Source organism: Panthera pardus, unplaced genomic scaffold (genome assembly GCF_024362965.1).
Source record: "Panthera pardus isolate Hobbes unplaced genomic scaffold, ASM2436296v1 HiC_scaffold_317, whole genome shotgun sequence".
NCBI lineage: Eukaryota > Metazoa > Chordata > Mammalia > Carnivora > Felidae > Panthera > Panthera pardus.
The window spans coordinates 43,771-57,384 of record NW_026526896.1 but is presented as its reverse complement, the minus strand read 5'-3'; the positions used below and the strand labels follow the sequence as shown (position 1 = coordinate 57,384).

Sequence of the window (13,614 nt, the reverse complement as noted above, 5' to 3'; positions counted from 1 at the left end):
ACACACCTATGGGGTTGTGAGGGTCAGGGGCCCACTGGTTTTTACTGCTGGGTGGGATCGCCACAGGGTAGGGATTCACAGCAAGCCCCTTATCCCTTCTCCTGCTGATGGGCATTTGGGTTGGCTCCAGTGTGGGGCTATTATGATGAAAGCTGATGGGAACATTGTTGAGTGAGTCTCCTTCTTTATGTTCCATTCTCCTAGGTAAATAAGTAGGAGAGCCAGGGCTGGGTCTCAAGGTAGCTGGATGATTTGTTGAAAATGACTGCATGCACATATTTAAAGCTGTTCTGACAATTCACACTCCTATCACCAATTCTCAACATGAGAACCATCCTAACCCCGACCCAAGGCAGAGAGAGGCTGGCAACCACTCGAGGCTGGCCACACCCCGAGTCCCACATTTGTACTGAGCCTGCTGCCACCCAGCTCCGCCAGAGGGACTTCCATGAGTTACAGAGTGTGCCGTAGGCAACCGGGTCTGTGAAGGACCGAAGGAGGACATGCTGACACTTATCCAGCCCAGCAGTACCCTGAGTCGGGGAAGCATGAGTGCCACGTTGAGGTGATGCTCCAAAGCGCCGTGTGAACCCAAAAGGAGCCACCTGCACTTTTTGAGGTTTCAGTGGGCAGGTGGACACAGAGGGGGCTGGCAGCCAGGAAGAAGCTGAGAAAGTACTGTCCCCCAGTAGGAGCAGCCAGCAAGGAGATGGGGGGTTCAAAAAGGGAGGAGAGGGCCCGCCTGGCTGCCCAAGAGCCTGTGGAGGGCTTGGGGCAGGGCAGGGAGCCCCCAGAGGCTAGGAGCAAGAGCCGGGTGTGTGAGGAAAGGGGGTGGTGGAGGAAGACGGCTGTTGAGCAGCCAGAGAAGTCTTCGGCTGGCTGGGACCTGGTCTGAAGCCACAGTTTAGGAAGCGTGGATGGGCACTGCCTGGTAAGAAGGTAGGAGGGAACTTCAGCCTCTCCCTGGAGGAGACAGGAGGGGGCCCGTTTGGCTGTGCAGGGCTTGGGCCCTTGGCGTTTGTGGTGCAAAGCAGAGAAGCTCTTCCTGGGTTGTGAGCAGACAACACTCTCACTCAACCTGTGGAGGTTAAGGGACACACCTGAGGTCAAGTGAAGCAGCCAAGTGAAGGGAAGCACCGAGACCTCCCTCTGCTGCCATGCCCATGTTCTATGTGCTCAGCTAGGCTGGCCATCCCTTGGACTTTATTCCCAACAGCCACTACTAGAGGAAGTATGTTATGGGAGCGTCCAGTCACCTAGTGGCCCGGGCCCTCTGTGAGTCTTGATGGAAGCATCTCTGCGCCACCCAAAGTGAAGTGTTTCTGTGCTTATTTCTCCACGTGGTTAACATCTACTGGGTGCCGGCTCTGTGCAGGGCCCAGTACTGGAAATCAGGGGGACCAAGCCAAAAGATGGAAGACCCTGGGAGCTGGGCCAAGCAGGTGGCACAATTACAATTCCTTTACCTCTACCAGGGAGCCCAGCTGCCCACAGGGCCTGGGTGGCAGTGGGGGTAGGAGGAAGAGGGCAGAGTGTATATCTACCTGGGTGTCCACACAGGCCTCTCAAATGCAAGCATGGCCACAAGAACTCATCCCCACCCCCGTCACCCCCACTTCCCAACACCCTCTCTCACAAAAGGTGAGAGGAAAAGAAAGATAACTGTTGGTGTGATTCTCCATGTCAGAGAAGGACCCTCCCATCCTCTGGGCCACACACAAGTGAAAAATATGGGACCCTGCTTGAGCCCTCCCTGTGCCTTCTCCCTCCCTAGAGATTGTATCTTCTCCCTTTCTCTTTAAACCCTCTGCCTGAAGAGACCGAGGCCATCACTGTCTGGTCTGGCCGACCGCAGAAAACCCCGTCTGCTCCAGGCTTACCTCCCTGCTGCCCAGTTAACCACACAGCAGGTCTGATCCTTGCCACCCTCTCACTTCAAACCCATCAGGGCCCTCCACAGCCCTCAGGGTAAAGGTCCCAGGCCCGTGGCAGATGGCAGCAGGCTGACATATTCAGGCGCTTGCTCAAAACAAGGCACTGAGGGCCTCCTCTGGGCCAGGCTCTGGGATGAGGCCCTGGGATGAGAAACATGGGCAAGGCCCCTTCTCCTGGGGAGCTTGCCATCTGGGGAGGGAGACCCTGATGCCCCAAAGCAGAGACCCAAATCTCTGCTTTCTATCTATCATATGATGACATATAAATCAATGCTGCTAATGTAAATATGAATGGAGAGTATTCCAGGTTCCACTTTTGATGTGGGTGGCTGGGCAGAGGAGGCCTCTGGGAGGAGAGGGCATTTCTGCTGAGACTTGAATGAGGAAGAGGAGGAGGAGGAGGAGGAGGCCACCACCACAGGAAGTTCTTGGGGTGGGTTGTCCCACACAGAAGCAGAGGGAAGGCAGAGGCCACAGATGGGAAAGAGCTGCGTATGGTGCTCTGGGGCCAGCTGATAAGGCCAATGAATCAGGAGTTTGGTGAGAGGTGCTGGGGGTGGGTGGTATGGGAAGAAGAAGACCATAAGAGGAGGCCAGCTCCCGGGGGGGTGGGGGTGGGGCAAAAGGGGCTTTTGGCCAGGGAAGGGACTTTGGAGTTTCCTTAGTCTAAAGAGATGGGGAGCCACAGGGAGGACTTGTCACCGGGGAGGAGCATGGTCTGGTGCTGTTGCAGAGAGTTTGCCCTGGCTTCCCTGTGGGTGGGAGTGAAGTAGAAAGAGAGGCCAGAGTGGAGGCTGGGAGAGCAGGAGACCATGGAGACGTGGAGAGGGCCAGCAGTCATCGATTAAAGTGGATAAAATCCCACATTGGGTTAGATTGGGCGTAAGGAACAAAGGAGAGGGGAGAAAGAATCCTGGCATCTTTGCTGGAGCAACCAGGTGGAAGGTGGAGCCCTTGGGGGAATCCGGGGAAGAAGCAAGTGTGTCGAGGAGGATGAAATGCTCTTGTTTGGACATCTTCATTCTGCAATTCCCATGGGGCATCCAAGCGTGCAGTTTGATGAGGACATGAGGAGCTCAGGGAAGGGGGTCCCACCCCACCCAGAGACAAAACATTTGGAGCCATCAGCGGGCAGATGGTCCCTCGGATGAGAGGACTTTGGGCGAGAATGGCGTTGGAGGCACCAAAGGTCCTGGGGCTGAGGCTGGGAGCCCACCTCCACCGCACTGAACTCAAGCAAAGGAGAAGGAGGAGGGAGTTCCAAGGATGGGCAGGCAGGGAGGGAGGAGATTAGCCCAAAGGTGGGGGCTTACAGAAGCTGAGAAAGGAAAAGGTTGTGAGAAGGAAGGAGGGTCAACTGTGCTGAGAGGTGGAGCAAAATGAGGGCTGAAAGGTGACAAAGGAAAAGTAGTCAAGGCATCACAGTCCAGCCCTAGCGGGGGGAGGGAGTAGTGGGCACCCCAAGGTAGAGCCAGACAGTCCTGGACTTGGAGTCAGCAGGTATGGAAGGAAGGAGAGTAGGAAGAGACGAGGCTGAAAACAGAGGGAAGGAATTGACAGTCGGTCTGCAGGCCAGCTGGCTGGCTGGGGACACGGGACCCATGTATGTTCCCACGGGAGCACCCTGTCTGAGGAAGGACCCCAGATAAATCATGGCAGAAACCAAGAAAGAGGACAATGTGGGGTGCGAGCCATGGCAGGGCTAACACCAAGGTTTGGTGGACAGAAATTCTCACTGTGGGTGTTTAGAGCAGCAGTTCACCTGTATTAGGAGAGCCTGTCTTGGCCCTCAGTGGGGAGAAGGGGAGGGGGTCCACACACGAGGCCGACTGGGAAAGCTGGTTTGTGACAGAACACTTGTGCTTCTTCATTTACCCAGCATTTACCACCTGACAGACAGGAAAGTCGGGAGAGTAAGACCATATGGGCCAGTCAAGCTCCCACTATGAGACCAACTCCAATGTGGCCTGTTTCTGGGCGATGGGTGAGTGTAGAAAAAAATGAGAGTGCCTTTGCCCTTGATGCTAGGAACTTTCTCCCAGTAACAGGCCAAGGAGGCTTCTCAGCAGTGGGGAGGAAATGAGCAAAGGAGATTCATAGAAGAGGAACTGGGAATGGCCAACACACTTGTGCAAGGATGCCCAACCTCACTGCCGACCAGGGAAATGCAAGGCACACAGTAATGAGGTAGCACTTCTCCCCATGGGAGTGGGCAAGTGGTCAAGGCTGGACAAGGCCAAAGGCTGCTCAGGCTGTGGGGGCACACAGGACCACACCTATGCTGCTGGTGGGAGTGAACACAGGTTCAGCCACTCATGGGAGATAACAGATTAGCAACACCTGGCCATGGCTTTGATGGGCACAGCCCAAGTCCCAGAAAAACCACTTCTTGGTGTACGTTCCAGAGCCTGTTGGGCCGACAGCGGCTAAGACAGGCATGCGTGGGGTGCTGGTGGCAGCAGTGTCTGTAACAGTCAAAGACTGGGAACAGTGTGAACGCCCATCCACAGGGTCATAGACAAATAAACCAGGGCTGTGATTCAACAAGGAGCATGAGTGAGCTGGACACTCAGGAAAACCTTGACCGGTATAGCTTGAGTGTGAAAGGCAAGTCACAGAAGAGGATGTCTGGCCAGATGCCAGGCAGGCAAGGAAAGAGAAGCCAACAACGCCGGGAGGTGTGACCCCAAGGGAACCTGTCTGCCATCTGACCGGTGGAGAGGCTGTCCACATGGCCCCAGACTCCCATGACAGGATGGGTGCAAGGTGGCGAGACCCAGAGGGGCTGGCGCTCCATTTTGAGTTGTGGCAGCACTGCCTTGGTACAGTGACTAGCCTAGGTAGCAAAGGAAAGGGGAAGGATCTGTAGAAGAAGACTGACTCCGGGCCAGACAGAGGTCTCTGGGGAGGCACAACACCCATGCTGCTCTCAGGGGCCAAGAGGGCAGATGTCTCAGAGCTCATTAGGCTGGTGAGAGCACAGGGGGGCAGGGGACACATCCAGCGCTTCACGCCCAGCCCACTGGCTCTCCTGTACACACCCTCAGGTAGAGACCCCAGTTCTGTCCCTCCACTGATGCCCAGAGAAGGGGCAAGGACTTGCCCAAAGGACACATGGTAAGATACAGGCCCAAGGGGTTGAGCTCTAAGTAGCAGAAGCCCGTTCTTGGGATTGGGACATGAAGTGAGCAAAACAGGAAAGTCCTTGACACCCTCCTTGGGGCAGGGCCCTGGCACTGGGGCAGCGACGCATCTTGGCCCGTCGTGTGCCCACAGCGGCCACGGCCCCCGCGCGAGTATGGGGACTGCTGACCCCCGGTTGCGGTGGTGTGTGCGAGCGCTCATGTGCGCAGGTGGCATCTATTCCACGTAGTCGCACCTGGACGAAGTGCTTCTCGCCTAGCTGGGACAGGACCCGTTCTGGGTGGAGTGGAGGAGGGGCGGAAACAGGTGAAGGAGCCCCAGAACGCTCCCCCATCCCGCGCTCCACCCATGCCAGAATGCAGCGCTGGCGGGCGCATCTCGGGCCTGCCCAGCGGCTCTCTGGTGGGCACCCGGGGATATGGACCCCTCGCCAGGCTGACGCCCCGAGAGCATGTTCCGGGAGGGGCGGGCGGTGGGCAGGGTTGGGTCTAGGATGGGGGCACTGGCTCTCGGGTCCCCAGGGTCCCCACCTGTGCCAGCGCCCCCTCGGGGGCGGGGGAAGGAGCAGGTGACGTCACGCGCGGTCCCGGGGTGCCCGCGGCGGTGGCCACAGCCTGGCCGCGTGACCCGCGCGCGCCAATGGCCCGGCGGTCTCCGGGGCGACGCGGAGGGTCCGCGCTCCGCCGCCACTGCGCCCCCGCCCCGAGTCCGCACTGCAGAGAGTGGTGGCGAGCAGGCGCCGGCGCGCTAGCCCACGTGCCGCGCTGAGAGAGGGACAGGGAGAGGAAGAAGGAGTGAGAGGCAGCCAGGAAAAGAGGGGCGCACGACCCCGCTGCCGCTCGGCGCAGCCCCTGCGCCCCACCTGCTGGGACCTCGACGAGGAAGGACCCCGACCCAGAGGAAGGTAGGTAACAGAACCGGGGAGGGTGCGCTCAGCCCTCCGGGAGTCCCGCCCGCCCGCCCCAGTAGGACTGCGGCAGCCCGCGGGGGCGAGAGGGACGCGGTGGGGAGGGGGCCGTGGCCCCGGCAGGCGGGTGGAAGGCGGGGCAGGGGTCTAGCCTGGGCTGCAAAGGCACTGCCCCGGGGGAGGAGGGTCACCTGGGGGGTGGGCGCAGAGGGGCGGGGGGCGGGGGGCGGGCCGCTTAACCTCGCTCTCGCCTCGTTTGTATTCACAGGCTGTGGAGACCTGGGCGGTTCTCTCTGAGTCCTAGACTCCCTCACTAATTCACCCCCCCCCACCCCCTCCACCCTGCCCAGTGTCACCCTGGTCCGCGCCGGGAACCGTTTCCTACGGCTGATATTAACCCCGCGCCGGCGGAAATTGCACGCGATGGCGGTGACGTTGCTGCGGGACTGGTGCAGGTGGATGGGCATCAGCGCTCGAAGGGGTCTGCTCATTCTGGGCATCCCGGAGGACTGTGATGAAGCCGAACTCCAAGAGTCTCTGGAGGCCGCCCTGTGGCCCATGGGTCACTTCACCGTGCTGGGCAAAGTGTTTCGAGAGGAGGATAATGCCACTGCAGCCCTGGTCGAGCTTGACCGGGAAGTTAACTATGCTTTGGTCCCCAGGGAAATCCCGGGCACCGGGGGTCCCTGGAACGTAGTCTTTGTGCCCCGTTGCTCAGGCGAGGAGTTTCTCAGTCGCGTGTTCCACTTCCTGGAGCAACAGGGGCAGACGGTGGAGAGTGTGGCTGGGGCCCTGGGGCTGGGACTGCGCCGGGTGTGCTGGCTCCGATCGGTCAGTCAGGCAGTCCAGCCCTGGGTGGAGACCATGCGGTACCAGCGCCTGGGCGTGTTTTCTGGGAGGGATCAGCCCGCCCCGGGGGAGGAGTCCTTTGAGGCCTGGCTAGACCACACCACAGACATGCTACATGTATGGCAGGGGGTCTCAGAAAGGGAGAAGAGGAGGCGGCTGATGGAAGGCCTTCGAGGGACGGCCCTGCAGCTCGTGCACGGGCTCCTGGCAGAGAACCCTGCCAGGACGGCTCAGGACTGCCTGGCGGCCCTGATCCAGGTGTTTGGAGACAACGAGTCGCAGGCAACCATCCGGGTGAAGTGTTTGACAGCTCAGCAAGAGTCAGGCGAGCGGCTCTCTGCTTTTGTGTTGCGGCTGGAAGTTTTGCTGCAGAAAGCCATTGAGAAGGGGGCCCTGGCCAGAGCCTCAGCTGACCATGTACGCCTGAGGCAGGTGCTCACCAGGGCCAACCTTACTGAGCCGCTGGATGAAGCGCTGAGGAAGTTGAGAATGGTTGGGAGGTCTCCAAGTTTCCTAGAGATGCTGGGGCTTGTTCGGGAGTCTGAGGCATGGGAGGCCAGTCTAGCCAGGAACGAGAGAGCCCAGGCAGAGGAAGGGGCTGGTGCCCGGGCCAATGCCCAGGCTGATGCCAGAGCCGGTGCTAAGGCGGAGGATGACAAGGTGGAGGAGAAGGAGCAGGAAGAGCGGGAGTCTGAGGAGGAGGACAGTGACGATCATGACGCTGTCCTTGCGGGCCTAGGTCAGGCAAGACCCTCAGAGGCCCCTGGGGGCCCCACCCCCGCCCAGATGGGCAGCGCTTCCAGGGAGGGCCCGGGAGGTCCTGGCTGTGAGCCAGAGGGCCTCGCCCAGGCAGGAGACCAGGAGACTGGGGAGCCCCTGGAGGAGGGGCTCAAGCCCATCCCAGAGGAGTTGGGAAATGAGGACGGGGCTGGGGAGATGAGCCCCCCCAAGTCCTCCTCGGGCAAATAGGCTCAGAAGGCCCAGAGGCCCCCTCTCCTCTCAGACAGCAGAGCTCTGGAGGCAGGGGGAGGCCACGCCAGGGCAGCAGCCTCACCCCACATGTGGAGCAGGGCCAAGGGAAGCACCCACCCAGCCCAAGCCAAGCTCCCGGGCACTCCACCACCCCCACGGGGACCTGATCACCACCATCAGCCCTTCCAACGGACCAGGATGACCATACTTGATGCAGAATGGGGCAGGGAGAGGTGCCCCCTCCCATGGCAGCTGAGGCAGCCCCAGCCCCAGCCCGAAACCCTGCCAGTTCAGGCAGCCAGCCTGGGAAGCACCCCTGAGTGGCTGGCCCTAGCCTAGGTGAGGGGCACCTGAAAATGTGTGCCACCCACACTGGCCTGGGAGATGTTAGGAGCCGTCTCAAGGGTGCCAGCCCCTCGGGCCGCCCAAGAGGGGGACCCTCATTCACTGACCCCTGGAGCACGTCGCTCCATGCTCTGGGAAGCCCACTTGTGTCTCTGTAGGCCCCTCAGTGACCCCCGTGTCAAGTGGCACCCCCCCCTCCCCCGCTCCCCCTACACACACCCTAGTTACCATTCCCGTGCAGAGCCTTGAGGTGTGCAGGAGCCCGCAGCGGGTGTCCTGGCCTAACGAAGCAGCCTCCTCTCAGCCCGGGTGTGTGCCACGAGCTTCAGTGCGAGCCCAGGCTCTGCTCGCTGTCGTCCGGTGTCGTGAGCTCAGCCTCTGCTTCCTCGGTGTAGATTTAGGCCAACTGCTGCTTGTTCTTGTGGAGATGTATGTGTGTTCTTATCTGAGCAGCCGCCCCCACCCCACCCCAGAGACCTCTCGAGCCCAATCCCAGGAGATGGCGGGAAGGACAGAAGAGAGCATGGCTGGTGCTCACCCCGTGACCTCAGGAAGGAGGAACTGGACCAAGGACAGAGGTGGCCTGTGGGAGTCTCCACGGAAACCGTGCTGTGATGTGCCACTCTCTTGTTACTTGTGACTCAGTTTCTTCGGCTTGTCCAAGTGCCCCGTGCTGCATTTTCCAGCATCCTGTGACTGTCCTGTGCAGGCCATAGGGCAGGGCCAGGCCCCAGCATGTCAGCCAGAGTGGAGAGTGCCCTAGAGTGAGGGGCCATGGCCAGCATCCATCATCTTGGCCAAGGGCCGATCGTGGGGCCCTCAGGAAGGGAGACTATGGCAGGAGGGCCACGGTGTTGGGGGAAACAGAGGCACCTCATTTGGGACCCCAAGAGGAGGGGGTCCGTGACCTATGGGCTGTAGTGGCCGTCAGACGTTCCTCTCTGTGTTGTCATTCCCTCTCTTCAATGGTTTCAGTAAATGTTTCTCTTCAATAAATTTCATTGAATGTTTCAGCCGAGTCTTGCCTCTGCTGTGGGCAATTGAGGGAAGGGTCTACGGGGGTTGGGAGAGGGAGCCAGAGAAAAGATTCTTGTTCAGCACCCATGGGAGGCTTCTCCAGTGACAGGGTAGGGTAGGCACTTTGACAGGAAAAATAGGATGTGTTGAGGGCCATTGTTCTATTTTATAGGTGAACTATAAAGTTTTGGGGTTCCATTGGTCCTCATCTTGGGTTGGTCCTGTCACCTTTGCTTTTTGAAATGTGTGAGGTTTTTCATAGTTTTCTCCTTTACTAGGGGGAAGTGTACACTGGCATCCAGCTCCTGGGATTGAATATTGTTTCAGGTGCATGATGCATGGAGTGGGGCCACGCAACAAAGAACTGTCTTGTCCCAAAGGGTTATAACATCCTTGGTGAGAAAGCCAAATTAGACTGATGGGGTTTTAATTTTTTTATTTTCAGTTTTTGTTTCAATTCTGGTTAATTAACATACAGTGTTATGTTTGTTTCAGGTGTACAGTATAGTGATTCAACACTTCCATACATCACCCGATGCTCATCAGAAGGGCCCTCCTTAGTCCCCATCATCTATTTGACTCATCACCCACCCACCTCCCCTCTGGTAACCATCAGTTTGTTCTCTATAAATAAGAGTTTGTTTCTTGGTTTCTCATGGAATACTACTCGGCAATCAAAAAGAACGCAATCTTGCCATTTGCAGCAATGTGGATGGAACTAGAATGGATTATGCTAATCAAAATAGGCAGAGAAAGACAAAAGTCATAGGATTTATCTCATATGTGGAGTTTAAGAAACACAACAGATGAACATAGGGGAAGGGAAGGAAAATAAGATAAGAACAGGGTGGCAACAATGGTGTGGTACTGGGGTATGTTCAGGGTTGCATCCAAGATAGGCTGTGTGACTGGAACTTAGCACAAGCTGTGGCTGGCTGAGGCACCTAGAAACCTCAGGGAGTCCCAGGAGTAATTAGGTTCAACTTTGAAGGGAGGGGAATGGGCATCCGGTAGTACCTGAGGCTCCAGAATCTGTGGAAGGGCTGCATGGCTCAGGGCATCCACAGGCTCAGAGAGTTCATGTGTGTAATCCCAGAACCAAACAGTCACGGAATGGCCTGGTCATGACGTTGGGTGCCCATACGAGGAGCTGCATGCTAGAGTCTGTGGTGAGGGGCTATCCCATGTATTTGTGATCAGTAACCGTAAGAGACTATTAAGTACAGAGAACAAACCCAAGGCTGATGAAGGGTAGGTGGATGGGGTTTGGGCTAAATGGGTGATGGTCATTAAGGAGGGAACTTGCTGGGATGAGTACTTGGTGTTATATGGAAGTGATGAATCACTGGGTTCTACTCCTGAAACCAAAACTACACGGTATATTAACTAACATGAATTTAAATAAATAAAATTTAAAAAAGAGTCTGCTTCTTGATTTCTCTCTATATTTTTCCCCCTTTGTTCATTTTGTTTCTTAAATTCTATATATGTATGAAATTATATGGTATTTGTCTTTTCTGACAGACTTATTTCACTTAAAATAATACTCTCTAGCTAGAACCATGTTGTTGCAAATGGCAAGATTTCATCCTTTTTATGGTTAAATATTATTCCAGGGTGTATGGATGTGCGTGTGTGTGTGTGTGTGTGTGTGCGCGTGTGCGTGTGTGCGTGTGCATGTGTGTATATGAGAAGCTTCGTAGCTGGTGTGAGGGAGACAAGAGAGAGAGAGGAGAGAGAGAGAGCACCATTGGCTGAGTTATGATCATGTGACGTTCGGTGTCACATACTAGTATTGCCAGACATAGCTCATTTATCAAGTTACAATTTATTAGAAATGTTTGCTTGTCTGGTGGAACACCTGAAGAACAAATTACTTGCAATCCAGGTTTTGATACACAAACACACACACACACAGCTCTAGAGCCTAGAGTTTTTCTGTCGCTTAGTAACTTTTTTCATTATTGTTCCATAATGAGATTGTCACACTTAGAATACCTGAAATTAAAACCAATATGGGTTTTTTTTGTTTGTTTAAAAACCCTATCAGTCTAAGAAGATGTGATGTGATGTGTGTGTGTGTGTGTGTGTGTGTGTGTTTGTGTATCAAAACCTGGATTGCAAGTAATTTGTTCTTCAGGTGTTCCACCAGACAAGCAAACATTTCTAATAAATTGTAACTTGATAAATGAGCTATGTCTGACAATACTAGTATGTGACACCGAACGTCACATGATCATAACTCAGCCAATGGTGCTCTCTCTCTCTCCTCTCTCTCTCTCGTCTCCCTCACACCAGCTACGAAGCTTCTCATATACACACATGCACACGCACACACGCACACGCGCACACACACACACACACACACATCACATCACATCTTCTTAGACTGATAGGGTTTTTAAACAAACAAAAAAAACCCATATTGGTTTTAATTTCAGGTATTCTAAGTGTGACAATCTCATTATGGAACAATAATGAAAAAAGTTACTAAGCGACAGAAAAACTCTAGGCTCTAGAGCTGTGTGTGTGTGTGTTTGTGTATCAAAACCTGGATTGCAAGTAATTTGTTCTTCAGGTGTTCCACCAGACAAGCAAACATTTCTAATAAATTGTAACTTGATAAATGAGCTATGTCTGGCAATACTAGTATGTGACACCGAACGTCACATGATCATAACTCAGCCAATGGTGCTCTCTCTCTCTCCTCTCTCTCTCTTGTCTCCCTCACACCAGCTACGAAGCTTCTCATATACACACATGCACACGCACACACGCACACGCGCACACACACACACACACACACACGCACATCCATACACCCTGGAATAATATTTAACCATAAAAAGGATGAAATCTTGCCATTTGCAACAACATGGTTCTAGCTAGAGAGTATTATTTTAAGTGAAATAAGTCTGTCAGAAAAGACAAATACCATATAATTTCATACATATATAGAATTTAAGAAACAAAATGAACAAAGGGGGAAAAATATAGAGAGAAATCAAGAAGCAGACTCTTTTTTAAATTTTATTTATTTAAATTCATGTTAGTTAATATACCGTGTAGTTTTGGTTTCAGGAGTAGAACCCAGTGATTCATCACTTCCATATAACACCAAGTACTCATCCCAGCAAGTTCCCTCCTTAATGACCATCACCCATTTAGCCCAAACCCCATCCACCTACCCTTCATCAGCCTTGGGTTTGTTCTCTGTACTTAATAGTCTCTTACGGTTACTGATCACAAATACATGGGATAGCCCCTCACCACAGACTCTAGCATGCAGCTCCTCGTATGGGCACCCAACGTCATGACCAGGCCATTCCGTGACTGTTTGGTTCTGGGATTACACACATGAACTCTCTGAGCCTGTGGATGCCCTGAGCCATGCAGCCCTTCCACAGATTCTGGAGCCTCAGGTACTACCGGATGCCCATTCCCCTCCCTTCAAAGTTGAACCTAATTACTCCTGGGACTCCCTGAGGTTTCTAGGTGCCTCAGCCAGCCACAGCTTGTGCTAAGTTCCAGTCACACAGCCTATCTTGGATGCAACCCTGAACATACCCCAGTACCACACCATTGTTGCCACCCTGTTCTTATCTTATTTTCCTTCCCTTCCCCTATGTTCATCTGTTGTGTTTCTTAAACTCCACATATGAGATAAATCCTATGACTTTTGTCTTTCTCTGCCTATTTTGATTAGCATAATCCATTCTAGTTCCATCCACATTGCTGCAAATGGCAAGATTGCGTTCTTTTTGATTGCCGAGTAGTATTCCATGAGAAACCAAGAAACAAACTCTTATTTATAGAGAACAAACTGATGGTTACCAGAGGGGAGGTGGGTGGGTGATGAGTCAAATAGATGATGGGGACTAAGGAGGGCCCTTCTGATGAGCATCGGGTGATGTATGGAAGTGTTGAATCACTATACTGTACACCTGAAACAAACATAACACTGTATGTTAATTAACCAGAATTGAAACAAAAACTGAAAATAAAAAAATTAAAACCCCATCAGTCTAATTTGGCTTTCTCACCAAGGATGTTATAACCCTTTGGGACAAGACAGTTCTTTGTTGCGTGGCCCCACTCCATGCATCATGCACCTGAAACAATATTCAATCCCAGGAGCTGGATGCCAGTGTACACTTCCCCCTAGTAAAGGAGAAAACTATGAAAAACCTCACACATTTCAAAAAGCAAAGGTGACAGGACCAACCCAAGATGAGGACCAATGGAACCCCAAAACTTTATAGTTCACCTATAAAATAGAACAATGGCCCTCAACACATCCTATTTTTCCTGTCAAAGTGCCTACCCTACCCTGTCACTGGAGAAGCCTCCCATGGGTGCTGAACAAGAATCTTTTCTCTGGCTCCCTCTCCCAACCCCCGTAGACCCTTCCCTCAATTGCCCACAGCAGAGGCAAGACTCGGCTGA

General features: G+C 54.2%; 1 protein-coding gene across 2 annotated transcripts; it reads left to right on the top strand.

The window, feature by feature from the left end:
• Positions 1-5,699: 5,699 nt before the first annotated feature.
• On the top strand, positions 5,700-9,161 carry LOC128774447 (paraneoplastic antigen-like protein 6B). 2 transcript variants are annotated; one of them, XM_053893523.1, is made up of 2 exons: positions 5,700-5,982; positions 6,254-9,161. In XM_053893523.1, exon 2 carries the CDS (start codon positions 6,409-6,411, stop codon positions 7,801-7,803), a length of 1,395 nt encoding a protein of 464 aa, XP_053749498.1. In that variant the 5' UTR covers positions 5,700-5,982; positions 6,254-6,408; the 3' UTR covers positions 7,804-9,161. The 2 variants fall into 2 exon arrangements, with proteins under 2 accessions (XP_053749498.1, XP_053749499.1); XM_053893524.1 differs by having other exon boundaries at positions 5,701-5,982; positions 6,336-9,161.
• The last annotated feature ends 4,453 nt before the right edge of the window (positions 9,162-13,614 follow it).